General features: G+C 37.7%; 1 protein-coding gene across 1 annotated transcript in view; it reads left to right on the top strand.

Moving 5' to 3' along the window:
- LOC128657063 (gastrula zinc finger protein XlCGF26.1-like) overlaps nucleotides 1-17,160 on the top strand; it is a 46,753-nt gene extending 29,593 nt beyond the window's left edge. Inside the window, exon 7 of the mRNA XM_053711292.1 lies at nucleotides 15,145-17,160. Coding sequence (XP_053567267.1) covers nucleotides 15,145-16,544 — 1,400 coding nt within the window. The 3' untranslated portion in view covers nucleotides 16,545-17,160. The remainder of the gene's footprint in view (nucleotides 1-15,144) is intronic.
- Nucleotides 17,161-17,901: the final 741 nt, after the last annotated feature.

The raw sequence follows: 17,901 nt of genomic DNA, 5'->3' as shown, positions 1-17,901 counted from the left end.
TTATATCTTCAATCAAAAGTTTGTTATTTTAAAACAGCACCGGAGTGTGTTGTTCCTTCTTAGGTAGAATTTGAAGAAGAATCTACCTGAGTTTTTGTATGATCTTAGTCGGCGTAACTAAGATTCATCTTGCTGTTCTCGGCCATTCTGAGGAGTGAGGTAAACTTCAGATCAGGGGACAGCGGGCAGGTTCACCTGCAAAGAGGTATGTTGCAGTATATTATTTTCTGAGAAATGGAATTGACTGAGAAAATACTGCCAATACCGATATAATGTAAGTTCAGCCTTAAATGCAGTAGTAGCAACTGGTATCAGGCTGTTATGTATATATGTTTACACTTCAGTATTCTGGGGAATGGCACTTCACTGGGACAATACTGTATGCATATAACTTTTAGCCTAACTTGCAGTGGGAACGACTAGCAGCAGGCTTTTAATGACATTTCATATTATTAGATTTTAAACGTTTGCTGGCATGTTAAATCGTTTAATTATCTGAGGTACTGGGTGAAAAATTGTTTTGGGCACTTTTTTTCCACTTTGCTGTCGTTTATTTTAAATTAAGACAGTTCACTGAACTTCCCTCACTGTTGTGTGTGAGGGGGAGGGGCCTATTTTGGCGCTTTTGCTACGCATCAGAAATTCAGTCACAAGTCTGTTTCTCTCCCTGCATGATCCGGATCGTCTCTACAGAGCTCAAGGGTCTTTAAAAATTATTTTGAGGGAGGTAATCACTCACAGCAGATCTGTGAGATTGTGCATTTGACTGTGATAAAAAACGTTTATATTTTATACATTTTTTCTGCTATTAAGGGTTAGTTATCCATTACTAATGGGGGCAATCCTTTGCTAAATTTATGCCTTTACTGGGAAAAATTTGGTTTTTATAACTTCTCCGGTTCATTGTTATTCAACTGTCATAGTTTTTTGCTGTGCTTCTTAAAGGCACAGTACGTTTTACATATTACTTGTAAATTGAGTTGAAAAGTATTTCCAAGCTTGCTAGTCTAATTGCTAGTTTGTTAAACATGTCTGACTCAGAGGAATATCTCTGTGCTATATGTGCAAAAGCCAAGGTGGAGCCCAATAGAAATTTATGTACTAATTGCATTGATGCTACTTTAAATAAAAGTCAATCTGTACAAATTGAACATCATTCACCAAACAACGAGGGGGAAGTTATGCCGACTAACTTGCCTCACGTGTCAGTACCTGCATCTCCCGCTCGGGAGGTGCGTGATATTGTAACGCCGAGTACTTCAGGGCGGCCATTACAAATCACCCTACAGGACATGGCTAATGTTATGACTGAAGTTTTGTCTAAATTACCAGAACTTAGGGGTAAGCGAGATCACTCTGGGGTGAGAACAGAGTGCGCTGATAATAATAGGGCCATGTCAGATACTGCGTCACAATTTGCAGAACATGAGGACGGAGAGCTTCAATCTGCAGGTGACGGATCTGATCCAAATAGAGTGGATTCAGACATTTCAAATTTTAAGTTTAAACTAGAAAACCTCCGTGTACTGCTAGGGGAGGTGTTAGCGGCTCTGAATGATTGTAACACCGTTGCAATCCCAGAGAAATTATGTAGGCTGGATAGATACTATGCGGTACCAGCGAGTACTGACGTATTTCCTATACCTAAGAGGCTTACAGAGATAATTACTAAGGAGTGGGATAGGCCCGGTGTACCCTTTTCCCCCCCTCCTGTATTTAGAAAAATGTTTCCAATAGACGCCACCACACGGGACTTATGGCAGACGGTCCCTAAGGTGGAGGGAGCGGTTTCTACTCTGGCTAAGCGTACCACTATCCCGGTGGAGGATAGCTGTGCTTTTTCAGATCCAATGGATAAAAAATTAGAGGGTTACCTTAAGAAAATGTTTGTTCAACAAGGTTTTATATTGCAACCCCTTGCATGCATTGCGTCTGTCACGGCTGAGGCCGCATTTTGGTCCGAGTCTCTGGAAGAGACTCTTGACTCAGTAACTATAGATGAGATTTCAAATAAGCTTAAAACCCTTAAGCTAGCTAATTCATTTATTTCAGATGCCGTAGTACATTTAACTAAACTTACGGCTAAGAATTCCGGATTCGCCATTCAGGCACGTAGAGCACTGTGGCTAAAATCCTGGTCAGCTGATGTTACTTCTAAATCTAAATTACTTAACATACCTTTCAAGGGGCAGACCTTATTCGGGCCCGGTTTGAAAGAAATTATCGCTGACATTACAGGAGGTAAAGGCCATGCCCTGCCTCAAGACAGAGCCAAACCTAGGGCTAGACAGTCTAATTTTCGTGCCTTTCGTAACTTCAAGGCAGGAGCAGCATCAACCTCCTCTGCACCAAAACAGGAAGGAGCTGTTGCTCGCTACAGACAAGGCTGGAAACCTAACCAGTCCTGGAACAAGGGCAAGCAGGTCAGAAAACCTGCTGCTGCCCCTAAGACAGCATGAATTGAGGGCCCCCGATCCGGGAACGGATCTAGTGGTGGGCAGACTTTCTCTCTTCGCCCAGGCTTGGGCAAGAGATGTCCAGGATCCCTGGGCGTTAGAGATCATATCTCAGGGATATCTTCTGGACTTCAAGACCTCTCCCCCAAAAGGGAGATTTCATCTTTCAAGGTTGTCAACAAACCAAATAAAGAAAGAGGCGTTTCTACGCTGTGTACAAGATCTTTTACTAATGGGAGTGATCCATCCGGTTCCGCGTTCGGAACACGGACAAGGGTTTTACTCCAATCTGTTTGTGGTTCCCAAGAAAGAAGGAACCTTCAGACCAATCTTGGATTTAAAGATCCTAAACAAATTCCTAAGAGTTCCATCGTTCAAAATGGAAACTATTCGGACAATCTTACCCATGATCCAAAAGGGTCAGTACATGACCACAGTGGATTTAAAGGATGCCTACCTTCACATACCGATTCACAAAGATCATTACCGGTATCTAAGGTTTGCCTTCCTAGACAGGCATTACCAGTTTGTAGCTCTTCCATTCGGATTGGCTATGGCTCCAAGAATCTTCACAAAGGTTCTGGGCTCTCTTCTGGCGGTGCTAAGACCGCGAGGAATTTCGGTGGCTCCGTACCTAGACGACATTCTGATTCAAGCGTCAAGCTTTCAAACTGCCAAGTCTCATACAGAGTTAGTACTGGCATTTCTAAGGTCGCATGGGTGGAAGGTGAACGAAGAGAAGAGTTCTCTCTTTCCACTCACAAGAGTTCCCTTCTTGGGGACTCTTATAGATTCTGTAGAAATGAAGATTTACCTGACAGAAGACAGGTTAACAAAGCTCCAAAATGCTTGCCGTGTCCTTCTTTCCATTCAACACCCGTCAGTGGCTCAATGCATGGAGGTAATCGGCTTAATGGTAGCGGCAATGGACATAGTACCCTTTGCACGCCTGCATCTCAGACCGCTGCAATTGTGCATGCTAAGTCAGTGGAATGGGGATTACTCAGATTTGTCCCCTACTCTGAATCTGGATCAAGAGACCAGAAATTCTCTTCTATGGTGGCTTTCTCGGCCACATCTGTCCAGGGGGATGCCCTTCAGCAGGCCAGACTGGACAATTGTAACAACAGACGCCAGCCTACTAGGTTGGGGCGCTGTCTGGAATTCCCTGAAGGCTCAGAGATCATGGACTCAGGAGGAGAGTCTCCTTCCAATAAACATTCTGGAATTGAGAGCAGTTCTCAATGCCCTTCTGGCTTGGCCTCAGTTAACAACTCGGAGGTTCATCAGGTTTCAGTCGGACAACATCACGACTGTAGCTTACATCAACCATCAAGGAGGGACAAGAAGCTCCCTAGCGATGATGGAAGTATCAAAGATAATTCGCTGGGCAGAGTCTCACTCTTGCCACCTGTCAGCGATCCACATTCCGGGTGTGGAGAACTGGGAGGCGGATTTCCTAAGTCGTCAGACTTTTCATCCGGGGGAGTGGGAAATTCATCCGGAGGTCTTTGCCCAAATACTTCGACGTTGGGGCAAACCAGAGATAGATCTCATGGCGTCTCACCAGAACGCCAAGCTTCCTTGTTAGGGGTCCAGGTCCAGGGACCCGGGAGCGGTCCTGGTAGATGCTTTGACAGCACCTTGGACCTTCGGGATGGCTTATGTGTTTCCACCCTTCCCGATGCTTCCTCGATTGATTGCCAGGATCAAACAGGAGAGAGCATCGGTGATTCTAATAGCGCCTGCGTGGCCACGCAGGACCTGGTATGCAGATCTAGTGGGCATGTCATCCTGTCCACCTTGGTCTCTGCCGCTGAGACAGGACCTTCTGATTCAGGGTCCTTTCAAACATCAAAATCTAATTTCTCTGAAGCTGACTGCTTGGAAATTGAACGCTTGATTTTATCAAAGCGTGGATTTTCGGAGTCAGTAATTGATACCTTAATACAGGCTAGGAAACCTGTTACCAGAAAGATTTACCATAAAATATGGCGTAAATACTTACATTGGTGCGAATCCAAGAGTTACTCATGGAGTAAGGTTAGGATTCCTAGGATATTGTCTTTTCTACAAGAAGGTTTAGAAAAGGGTTTATCTGCTAGTTCCTTAAAGGGACAGATCTCAGCTCTGTCCATTCTTTTACACAAACGTCTGTCAGAAGTTCCAGACGTTCAGGCTTTTTGTCAGGCTTTGGCCAGGATTAAGCCTGTGTTTAAAACTATTGCTCCACCATGGAGCTTAAATTTAGTTCTTAACGTTTTACAGGGTGTTCCGTTTGAACCCCTTCATTCCATTGATATCAAATTGTTATCTTGGAAAGTTCTGTTTTTGATGGCTATTTCCTCGGCTCGAAGAGTCTCTGAGTTATCGGCCTTACATTGTGATTCTCCTTATCTGATTTTTCATTCAGACAAGGTTGTTCTGCGTACTAAACCTGGGTTCTTACCTAAGGTAGTCACTAATAGGAATATCAATCAAGAGATTGTTGTTCCATCATTGTGTCCTAATCCTTCTTCATAGAAGGAACGACTTCTACACAATCTGGATGTAGTCCGTGCCCTGAAATTTTATTTACAGGCAAATAAAGATTTTCGACAAACTTCTTCCCTGTTTGTCGTTTATTCTGGACAGAGGAGAGGTCAAAAAGCTTCTGCTACCTCTCTCTCTTTTTGGCTTCGTAGCATAATACGTTTAGCCTATGAGACTGCTGGACAGCAGCCTCCTGAAAGAATTACAGCTCATTCTACTAGAGCTGTGGCTTCCACTTGGGCCTTTAAGAATGAGGCCTCTGTTGAACAGATTTGCAAAGCTGCAACTTGGTCTTCTCTTCATACTTTTTCCAAATTTTACAAATTTGACACTTTTGCTTCTTCGGAGGCTGTTTTTGGGAGAAAGGTTCTTCAGGCAGTGGTTCCTTCCGTATAAAGATCCTGCCCGTCCCTCCCGTCATCCGTGTACTTAGCTTTGGTATTGGTAACCCATAAGTAATGATGACCCGTGGACTGACTACACTTAACAGGAGAAAACATAATTTATGCTTACCTGATAAATTCCTTTCTCCTGTAGTGTAGTCAGTCCACGGCCCGCCCTGTTTTTTATGGCAGGTCTAAATTTTTAAATCATACTCCAGTCACCACTGCACCCTATAGTTTCTCCTTTCTCGTTTGGTTCTCGGTCGAATGACTGGGTGTGACGTAGAGGGGAGGAGCTATATAGCAGCTCTGCTTGGGTGATCCTCTTGCACTTCCTGTTGGGGAGGAGTTAATATCCCATAAGTAATGATGACCCGTGGACTGACTACACTACAGGAGAAAGGAATTTATCAGGTAAGCATAAATTATGTTTTTTGATATCATTAGAATTGATGTCAGATATATGTCTTTAGCTATTTTAGCTTTATGGCTTAAGAGCTTTATGGCTTAAATCTTGGAATGCTGATATGACTTCTAAATCAAAGTTGCTATCTCTCTCCAAGGTAATAAATTATTTGGTTCTAAGTTGGATTCTATTATTTCAACTGTCACTGGGGGGAAGGGAGCTTTTTTGCCTTTCGTCAAAATAAGGAACAGAAACCTGACCCTTCCCCTAAGGGAATGGTTTCCAATTGGAAGCCTTCTCCAGTCTGGAACAAATCCAAGCCATTTAAAAGATTAAAATCAGCCCCCAAGTCTGCATGAAGGTGCGGCCCTCATTCCAGCGCAGCTGGTAGGGGGCAGACTAAGATTTTACTAGGATGTTTGGATCAATTGAATCCAAAATCATTGGATTCAGAACATTGTTTCTCAAGGGTACAGAGTAGGTTTCAAAGCAAGACCGCCTGTGAAAAGTTTCTTTCTCTCACGCATTCCAGTGAACCCAGTAAAGGCTCAGGCTTTCCTGAAGTGTGTTTCAGACCTGGAGTTATCTGGGGTAATTGTGCCAGTTCCTTTTCAGGAACGGGGTCAGGGGTTTTATTCAAATCTGTTCATTGTTCCAAAGAAGGAGAATTCTTTCAGACCAGTTCTGGATCTAAAAATTTTGAATCGTTATGTAAGAATACCAACATTCAAGATGGTGACTATAATGACTATTCTGCCTTTTGTTCAGCAAGGGCATTATATGTCCACAATAGACTTACAGGATGCATATCTTCATATTCCGATTCATCCAGATCACTATCAGTTTTAGCAAACAAACGAAGACAAGTGTACTCACTGGGAAACTTCTGTAATGAAATTAAGCTTGTAATAAATCCTGCAGCGTTGTTGTTCCAGGTAAGCATGTGAAGTCACAGTTTTAAGTGATCAGGAGTTGGTTGTTGTTTCAGCGTTGTCTCAGCAGGTGTGCTGTTGGAGTTGAAAGACTTGTGCTGTGATAGAGAAAATACTCTGTTAATTCTGTTACAAAAGATTTAAAGGCTTGTATCTTTTAGCTAGGTGCTTGCAGGAAACTCCCTAGTTGCTCAATACTAAAGCAGTGTGGAAAGGGGCGTGTCCAGGTTATATAGACTTGGTTCAGGTAAGTTGAGAATTTAAAGAGACAGCGTCTAGTAAACAAAAGTATGTGCATGATAGCAAAGATAGTGAAATGAATAAGAGTCATGACAGAGTGTAAATAAGTTTTTTTGCAGATTCAATTTCTATTCACAATCATGCTGTTACTTTACACCTGTTTTTAGTGGTATTAGAGGGAATAACTTCCTCAAAACAAATCAGTAGAGAACTGAAAAAAGAGTACAAATATAGCACTCATAACGTTTGATAGAGATATAGTATGATATGCTAGAAGCAAAATATTTGAAAATTATAAAACTTAACTTTTACTTAGTATCTTAAAAACAAGGGGTACAAAAAATTCATGCATTTAAAATAAGCATATGCCTGCTAAGGTAGAACAAGGTCAGATCATAATTTGGAACCAAAATAATCAAGGAACCCCTAAATGGTATAAGACAGAAAGTCCCACTAAGTGTCCATTGTCTAATAACTCTGTAGGAGTTTCTAAGACCTATATAATCAAGTTTGTCAGATATATTAGATGGAAGAGCATATCTGTCTATGTATATTTATGAGTGGATATCTCTCTGGAAATACCAGAGTTACCAGAATATGTAAGGGTGGATACCTCTCTGGGAATCACCTGATTTGAATAAAAGTCTTGGAGATAGAATCTCTATCTGTTATAGAAGATCCAGAAACCTCAAGGATCGATTAGTCCAAAGTCATTTTGTTCAAAAAACAAAACAAAAATTACATATCCTGGTAACTATCCTTGTAGCAATAGCACTTATTGTTCTCATGCTGTTCAAACTGACCAAATCATAGATAGATTTTGTAAAGTACGCAAAATAAAACAACACATCACTTGTAACACCTGTGGCGTTATATACGCACTAAAATGTAATTGTGATTTGTACTATATTGGCATGACCACTCGACCACTGAAGAGAAGAGTAGGTGAACATATGAGCAATATAAGAAATGCAGAATCTGACTCACGTAAAGGCAAAAAAATCACACAGGTAGCCAAACACTTCTTGCAAAAACATAGATCCAATGTTGAGGCTTTATCATATTTTGGTCTAGAGAAAATTTCACTTGGCATCTGGGGCGGTGATTTAGAGCAGGCATTATTACAAGCAGAATGTAAATGGATTTATTTCCTAAACACTGTCAATCCCAATGGATGAAATGAAAATAATAACTACTACGTATTTTTACCTAAATAAGTACTCATATTTATTCAAGCATTGCTAAAACAACATTGCCATAAATATTTTTAAAAAATTCTAAAGTCCAAATTTAATTAAGGATCATCAGGGACAACAAACATATTAATAGTTAACCATACTTGTTTTTGGGAATATAGGGTTCTTTGTCAATAATATTTATATGAGGATATTTTCTCATCACTTATAATTGATGTTTTCAAGAAGGTTGTGCTATATTTGCACATTCCTTTTTCTTATGAATATTTTTATGTAATATTTTTTTATCACCACTTGTAATTGATGTCCTCCAACATATGTGGACAATATCTACACTCACTTTTCTTCTATCATGTTCACAAAGCATTTCAGATTTATTCCAAGATTCACAAATTATGAATACACAACATTAGAGGATTATCATTACATTATAACCTAAATACACACATTTTGACACATTGTTTCTACTCATTTTTATTTTTTGCACTTACATTACTTCAGCAGTACATTTGAAATATATCACCATGTACAGGCTGTGTAATTTTTTAGTATCAGCACATACACCAACATTGTTTTTTCACTTCTTTTATATCTTCTACCTAGTTAATTTGTTTTAATCACACACATTGGTATTTTTTCTTCTCCTTTTTATTTTCTCCATGTCCTCCATGACTGATTTTTTTCTTGTCTGTTCTCTCCCCTTTTTTTACTTACCTGAATTTTGTATATCACACGCTCACTTCATAACAATAGTCATCCAGCTATATAGCAATTCTTTATATCAATCACTATGATTGACAGCAGCAAGACCAATAAAAAACAATGATACTCCAAAGAATAAAGGTGAGATATATATTTAATATACTTCTTTTTCCAAGTAGTATGTTACATACACATATACCCCTTACACATATCGGTCTCATTTTTATTTTTATTCCACTTTCGGTAGATTGTGTATGTATAAAATATAATTTGGGATGGTAGGGTTATCTCAGCCAATTACAGAGGACTAAGATGATTGAAAGCTAAAACGCTCCAGTAGGAACAATGAATGACAAGTATCTGCACCAATGAGAACGGTTCTCATACAAATATTGATTATTTGGAGTTTATAGTCACCACACTATTCACTGTTAACCGATAGGCAATATTGCTACGCAATGCTGATTTTGGCATATATATATATATATATTTCTGTCGTTTAATCGTTACTACACAAGATTGCATGATTACGTCATCTAATCACAATGTGCTACCATGATTGACATGTGTCTTATCCAATCCCTGTGTCAATGACATGCATGACAGGTGATAAATCCAGCCAATCCTGATCAATCTTAGGGTATATAAATCCCACGAGAAGTAAGTGAGATTGCCCTTTGATACAGCCACTACGGCGAAACATTTAATTTACATAAATGTGAAAAAAGAGAAAGAGAACAGAGTGCTGTTCTCTTTCTCTTTTTTCACATTTATGTAAATTACTCTTGGGTCTCCCTAAGAGTAATGGGTAAGCCAGACGTGGAGCCCGTGCACACATGCCCTTAGAGAGATACAACTGCACCTCACTGACGAGGCCTACAGAAGGACGAAACGATCGTCTGGGGTATTTGCTTCCCTTGTTCAGAGAAGAATTGCCTGGTATTTCGGCGCTGGACTGTCATTGGGCAGGATCAGACTGATGTCCTACAGGATATTTTTTCTCTGTGAAGGGGCATAGTGTGCTAAAAGAACCTGCACCCTGAGTTGCAAATATAAATGAACAGGCATGGAAGTTATTCTAGCTTTTGTTCTATCTCAGGAGTGCTGTTCTCTTTCTCTTTTTTTCACGCATATATATATATATATATATATATATATATATATATATCTCAATTAGTGGTTCAAGTGAACAGAGGCACTCGCCGTGTATACATATATGCCTTATTACATGATAATTTAAAGGCATTACTGGGTAAACTAAAAGATTTCTGGCATTTCCAGAGTAAGAACGACTTTGTTTAACCTTGATCATTTTATATATATATACACATATGCCTTATCACTTGATATACTTAAAGGCATTACTGGGCAAATTAAAAGGTATAGGTCTCGGGTAAACTAAAAGGTATAGGTCTCTGGTATTTCCAGAGTTACAACTATCAGCCTTAACTACTTGCTCTATTATTTGGCATATTTTTGAGTGTCTTTTGGCAAACCTAAGGCACAGGCTTATGGCATAGATCTCCGGTATTATTCTGTAAACTAAAAGGTATAGGCCTCTGGTATTTCCAGAGAAACCACTATTTTGATTCAGCCTTTGATAGTGTTTTATATATATATATATATATATATATACCTTATTACTGGTTAAATTATTGGTATAGGTCTCGGGTAAACTAATAGGTATAGGTCTCTGGTATTTCCAGAGTTATAACTTTTTGCCTAAACTACTTGCTCTATCTTTTGGCATACTTTTGAGTGTCTTTTGACAAACCCAGGCACAAGCTCATGGCATGGATCTCTGATACTACTTGGTAAACTAAAAGGTATAGGTCTCTGGTATTTCCAGAGAAACAACTATTTTGATTCAGCCTTGATCTTGCCATATATATACATATATGCCTTATCACTTGGTAAACTAAAAGGCATTATTGGGTAAACTACAATGGTATAGTTCTCGGGCAAACTGAATGGTATAGGTCTCTGGTATTTCTATAGTTGTAATTCCCTGATTTAACCACATGCTCTATCATTTGACATACTATACAGTGTTACTTGGTAAACCAAGGTACAAGATACATATATGCCTTATCACTTGATAAACTAAGAGGCATTATTGGGTAAACTAAAATGGTATGATCTCGGGCAAACTGAAAGGTATAGGTCTCCGGTATTTCCAGAGAAACCACTATTCTGATTCAGCCTTTGATCGTGTCATATATATACATATATGCCTTATTACTGGGTAAATTATAGGTATAGGTCTCGGGTAAACTAATAGGTATAGGTCTCTGGTATTTCCAGAGTTACAACTTTTTGCCTAAACTTCTTGCTCTATCTTTTGGCATACCTTTGAGTTTCTTTTGGCAAACCCAGGCACAAGCTCATGGCATGGATCTCTGCTACTACTTAGTAAACTAAAAGGTATAGGTCTCTGGTATTTCCAGAGAAACAACTATTTTGATTCAGCCTTTGATCTTGCCATATATATACATATATGCCTTATCACTTGGTAAACTAAAAGGCATTATTGGGTAAACTACAATGGTATAGGTCTCGGGCAAACTGAATGGTATAGGTCTCTGGTATTTCTATAGTTGTAATTCCCTGATTTAACCACATGCTCTATCATTTGACATACTATACAGTGTTACTTGGTAAACCAAGGTATAGGCTCATAGTATAGGTTTCTGTTATGTGTATTTTTTACATTTGCAGAACAAGACTATACATTCATATATATTCATATGCTATTATTTGGTTAATAACTGAGTATTATCTGGTAAACTAAAAGGTATAGGTCTCTGGTATTCCCAGAGAGGTATCTACCCTTACATACTCTGGTATTTCTAGAGAGATATCAATATATATATATATATATATATATATATAAAGAGAGAAGTGCACTCACAGGAACTAACAACTGGCTCAATAACATTGTTAGCCTGTTTTATGGCGATTTACCACCTGGGTGCAACTTTTTAGCCCAGTAATGCTTTTCACAGAGTAGAACTTTCCTGTAGTATATCAGTCTGATCCCGCCTATTACGGTCAGTCCAGCGCCGAAATACCAGGCAATTCCTCTCTGAACAAGGAACACAGCAACCCCAGACGATCGTTTCGGCCTTCATTGGGCCTCGTCAGTGAGGTGTAGCTATATTCCTCTAAGCACACTGAGCAAGGAGTCCACGTCTGGTTGCCCCTTTTTCCCATATGGAGACTAAATACATACAGAGAGAAGTGCACTCACAGGAACGAACAACTGGCTCAATATACATTCATATATATTCATATGCTATTATTTGGTTAATAACTGAGTATTATCTGGTAAACTAAAAGGTATAGGTCTCTGGTATTCCCAGAGAGGTATCTACCCTTACATACTCTGGTATTTCTAGAGAGATATCAATATATATATATATATATATATATATATATATATATATATACATACATACATACAGATATGCTCTACCATCTAATATATCTGACAAACTTGATGATAGGTCTTAGAAATTCTTACAGAGTTATTAGACAATGGACATTTAGTGGGACTTTCTGCCTTATACCATTTAAGGGTTCCTTGATTATTTTGGTTCCGAATTATGATCTGACCTTGTTCTACCTTAGCAGGCATATGCTTATTTTAAATGCACAATTTTTGTACCCCTTGTTTTTAAGATACTAAGTAAAAGTTAAGTTTTATAATTTTCAAATAGTTTGCTTCTAGCATATCATACTATATCTCTATCAAACGTTATGAGTGCTATATTTGTACTCTTTTTTTTTTTTTCAGTTCTCTACTGATTTGTTTTGAATTAATGACCAGTACAAGCACATCCCTTTGTAATTATTACTATTAAGTAATCACAGCTATGGGAACGTTTGTTTAATCATAAGTAGTGCCATTGACATTTTCTTGATAAAGGGAATAACTTCCTACCACAACTCCAACGTTATATCAAAAAGGGGTATATCAGTACAAGTTTAGCATATGACATAAAATTTAATCAGAAATGCCTTGTTTGATAACCCTATCCGATGAAAACATATATATGTCAATAGTGTAACATCACAATTGATGAACACTGATCATGCAGGGAGGTAAGAAAGTTGCTGCAGCAATGCACAAATAGGCCTCTTCAAACAGCCTCTTACTTCACTTTATAAACAGGAGGGGAGCTGCTTACCGGTCGGTGAGAGTGTACAATTCAGTCTTCTGTAGTGGTATGGGCTCTATTTCTTAACCCCCGCAGCTTCTCTTACCCTCCAGCGTTCTTCACACTGTGTGCCTAGTGATGAAAACCGGAAGTCCCTCTGGGAACAAAGAATCCTTGATCCGGTGCCTAGGACTAAGGGAGTCCCACCATGGCTCCCAAGCGAACAATGCAGCCACACAGTCAGAGAAAATCCCAGCACACAGACTTAGAAAAGAACATGCTCAATCCAAAAAATAGCTGATAAAACCAAAGCTATTTATTCCATGTTAAAAACAAATCAATTCCATAGGTGAGCAGAATAATAGTCAAACGCGTTTTGTCATTTATAACATACTTTCTCAATGACTCATAGATGTTAACACTGACTAAGTAACTTATATAGGCTATAAACACACCCCGTTCACATTAATTACTTTGTTAACCCTTAACATCCAAATATAGTATGACTCTTCATTGTCAAAAAGAAAACTTATTGAATCTTTGATATCTCATATATTTATACATATATTTAAATGCCTAAAAAGCTTTGTGATATTTGTTTAGACAATACATAGTTTCATGTTTGTGGTCAATTTACTTGTTGATTATTGATTCCCCTATTAAGCTACTTAAAGAGAGCTAACAGATAGCAATAAAAACAGGACAATATACACATACACACACATATATATATATATATAAATATAGGTGTCTCCGCACTACCTGAGTGTTAATATACCTAAAGAATGCAGTGACAAAGGTATATATCTTAGAGAACAACATTTCATATATGATGCATAATCAAACAAAGATGCAAATACAAAAAAAAACCCACAAAAATACTGGGCGTCCCCAGTCCTAGAAAATAAAATGTAAACGTCAGTCCAACCTATATGGTAAGCCAAGCCCATAGGCTGAAGAGTTCCATTATCAGGTTATATATGTTAAAGAAATATAAGCAAGCTGTGGGTTAAGAAGCAAATGCATGTACATTATCACTCTGCTCATAGATTTACTAGATACCTTCTTTAAAATACTTTCTTTGTGTAACTGTTCTTTTTCAGTGCAAGTACCATCACTGCGTTTCGTTGTTAACAGCTTTATCAAGATGGTTTGTTCAGTCATAGAGGCCTATTTATCAAAGGTCTGTCGGACCTGATCCCACAGTGCAGATCAGGTCCGACAGACATCGCTGAATGCGGAAAGCAATACGCTCTCCGTATTCAGCATTGCACCAGCAGCTCTTGTGAGCTGCTGGTGCAACGCCGCCCCCCAGCAGATTCAAGACCAATCGGCCGCCAGCAGGGGGGTGTCAATCAACCCGATCGTACTCGATCGGGTTGAATTCTGGTGATCACTTTCCGCCTCATCAGAGCAGGCGGACAGGTTATGGAGCAGCGGTCTTTAGTCTGAAGACTCGCCAGAAACACGGGCCCTCAAGCTCCATTTGGAGCTTGATAAATGGGCCTCTAAAGTTTTAAATTTATACACTCTCCTTAAATATTATTTGTTGATTCCAAACTTGGCTGATGTTATTAAGGTGGTATAGTCCACTTTATTTCTACTATACTTGATTCTGAATTATTAGCTCCTTTGATGCTACAAATCCAAAGGTGATTATAAAGAAATGTGATGTGTAGACAACAACTCTGCAATAACTCTGCAGGGAAAGTAAAACATACAATATATTGCAAAGCATAAGAACTCTATATGCATAAAAACAGTATACAAAAAAATAATATTACACAAATCATACACAAACGATAAAATGAAGATGTATAAAAATACGTAGATATATTAGGAAATCATCATATTAATCTATACTCATATGTTTCATGCAGTAAATTGATATAGATATCATAATATCTTTACTTTAACATATTACAGTATAGGAGCTTATATCTTTTCGATATGCACCCTTCTTGAATTTATGGTAATACAAAAGGATTCAAATTTAATTCTGAGTTTAACCCCAAAGGATATGTTTTTAACTCAGCAATTCTTTCAGCATCTTTCTTTAAAAGTTTTCTTTCAATATCTTCAAAATAAATAATTATCTTCTTAATAACATTAATACCATTGTATTTCTTATCAACAGGTAATTTTACAAACTGCAGTAATCCTAGTCCTAGCCATGGTGAAAATACAGATACTCGTTTCAATCTTCTTCAAAGAAGCAATGTGGGAAATTTATGTTCTGAATATGGGAATTTTTTTACCAGGAAATCAAATCTTTTAATACTTCAGAAAACTCATACAGGAGAGAAAGCATTTTCATGTTCTGAATGTGGGAAATGTTTTACTCGGAAATCAACTCTTACTGCACATCAAAAAATTCATACAGGAGAGAAAGTATTTTCATGTGCTGAATGTGGGAAATGGTTTGTCGTGAAATCACGTCTTATTACACATCAGAAAATTCATACAGGAGAGAAAACATTTTCATGTGCTGAATGTGGGAAATGTTTTACTGACAAATCAAACTTTACTATGCATCAGAAAATTCATACAGGAGAGAAAGCATTTTCATGTGCAGAATGTGGGAAATGTTTTGTCGTAAAATCACGTCTTATTACACATCAGAAAATTCATACAGGAGAGAAAGAATTTTCATGTGCGGAATGTGGGAAATATTTTGCTCTGAAATCAACTCTTACAACACATCAGAAAAGTCATACAGGAGCGAAACCATTTGCATGTTCTGAATGTGGGAAATGTTTTGCTCTAAAATGTAATCTTAATTTACATCAGAAAACTCATGAAGTAAAGAAAGCATTTTCATGTTCTGAATGTTGGAAGTGTTTTGCTGTGAAATCATCTCTTATTACACATCAGAAAATTCATACAGGAGAGAAAGCATTTTCATGTTCTGAATGTGGGAAATGTTTTATTCAGAGATCAACTCTTATTAAACATCAGATAATTCATACTGGAGAGAAAACATTTTCATGTTCTGAATGTGGGAAATGTTTTGCTCTGAAATCTCATCTTATTACACATCAAAAAATTCATACAGGAGAAAAAGCATTTTCATGTTCTGAATGTGGGAAATGTTTTATTCAGAAATCGACTCTTATTAAACATTGGAGAATTCATACAGGAGAGAAAACATTTTCATGTTCTGAATGTGGGAAATGGTTTGCTCAGAAATCAACTCTTACTAAACATCAGACAATTCATACAGGAGAGAAAGCATTTTCATGTTCTGAATGTGGGAAATGTTTTGCGCTAAAATCCCATCTTATTATACATCAGAAAATTCATACAGGAGAGAAAGCATTTTCATGTTTTGAATGTGGGAAATGTTTTATTCAGAGATCAACTCTTATTAAACATCAGATAATTCATACAGGAGAGAAAGCATTTTCATGTTTTGAATGTGGGAAGTGTTTTACTCAAAAAGCAACTCTTATTACACATCAGAATGTTCATACAGGAGAGAAAGCCTTTTCATACTTTGAATGTGGGAAGGGTTTAACTAAGAAATCAATCTTATAACACATCAGAAAACTCATACAGGAGAGAAAGCATTTTCATGTTCTGAATGTCGGAAATGTTTTATTCAGAAATCAAATCTTGCTACACATCAAAAACTACATACAAGAGAGAAAGTATTTTTATGTGCTTAATGTTGGAAATGTTTTGCTCTGAAATCAATCTTATAAGACAGTAGAAAATTCATACAGGAGAGAAATCATTTTCATATTCTGACTGTGGGAAGTGTTTTAACGAGAAATCAATTCTTATTAGACATCCGAAAAAATCATACAGGAGAAAAAGTATTTTCATGTTCTGAATGTTTTACCAGGAAAGGAAATATTGTTACTCAACAAAAACTTTATACAGGAGAAAAAAGATTTCCATGTTCTGAATGTGGGAAAAGTTTTGTTCAGAAGTTACAACTTATTGTGCATCAGAAAATTCATATGGGAGAGAAAGTGAACTCCTATGTGAACATCAAAATTGCAAGAGCCTTTCAAAAACCCTTGTCTGGTTTAGGATAATCCCCCTAGCTGCATAAAGTGCAGTTTTCAATTATAACAAAAAATATATTATTATTTTTCTTATGAATTCCAATTAATATTTTTTTAAATAAACACTGAAATATTGTCTATTTCTGCTTACTTAAGGAAGGTTACCTAATATGTTTATAAATGTTTTAACTATATTTGAGAGAAAAAACTCAATAATCTTGTGCATTGTAGTTGTAATAAAATTATGATTTCTTTCATACAGGTGGTGAGAGTCCACAATCCATTTGTTTCTTCAGTGAGAGGGGTTCTCAGACCGAATTGTGTCCCATTTCCCTCAGATTACAGTGATTTTTGGAGGGATGTATTTGGAGTATAGGTAGTGGCATATTTTTCACCTATTGGGATTTAGTCACAAGCCTTTCCTCATGTGTCACAGGGACATAACCCTTTGCGTCTTCCTGTTGGTTTGTTAATATACTCCTTTCTCTGCTGTTATATTTTAGCACTGGTTTTTGCTTCCTACTGATTTTCTCCAGTAGTTGGGTGCCTAAAGGAACATTAAACAATTTAAAAAAAAAGTTTCCAATTTACTTCTATTATTAAATTTGCTTTGTTCTCGTGTTATTCTTTGTTAAAGGGATACCTAGAATAGGTAGTGTGCACATGCCTGAAGCATTACATGACAGGAAATAGTGCTGCCATCTAGTGCTCCTGTTAATGTGTAACATTGTTGGAAAATGGCTGCCATATAGAGCTGTAGACACGTGTACACTTTTCCAGTTTTTTAACAAAGGATAACAAGAAAATGAAGAAAATTTGATAACAAAAGTAAAACGGAAAGTTGTTTAAAATTGTATTTTCTATCTAAATCATGAAAGAAA

Source organism: Bombina bombina, chromosome 4 (genome assembly GCF_027579735.1).
Source record: "Bombina bombina isolate aBomBom1 chromosome 4, aBomBom1.pri, whole genome shotgun sequence".
In the NCBI taxonomy this organism is placed as follows: domain Eukaryota; kingdom Metazoa; phylum Chordata; class Amphibia; order Anura; family Bombinatoridae; genus Bombina; species Bombina bombina.
Note: the sequence above shows the minus strand (reverse complement) of the source record. Positions and strands in the feature narration are given on the sequence as shown.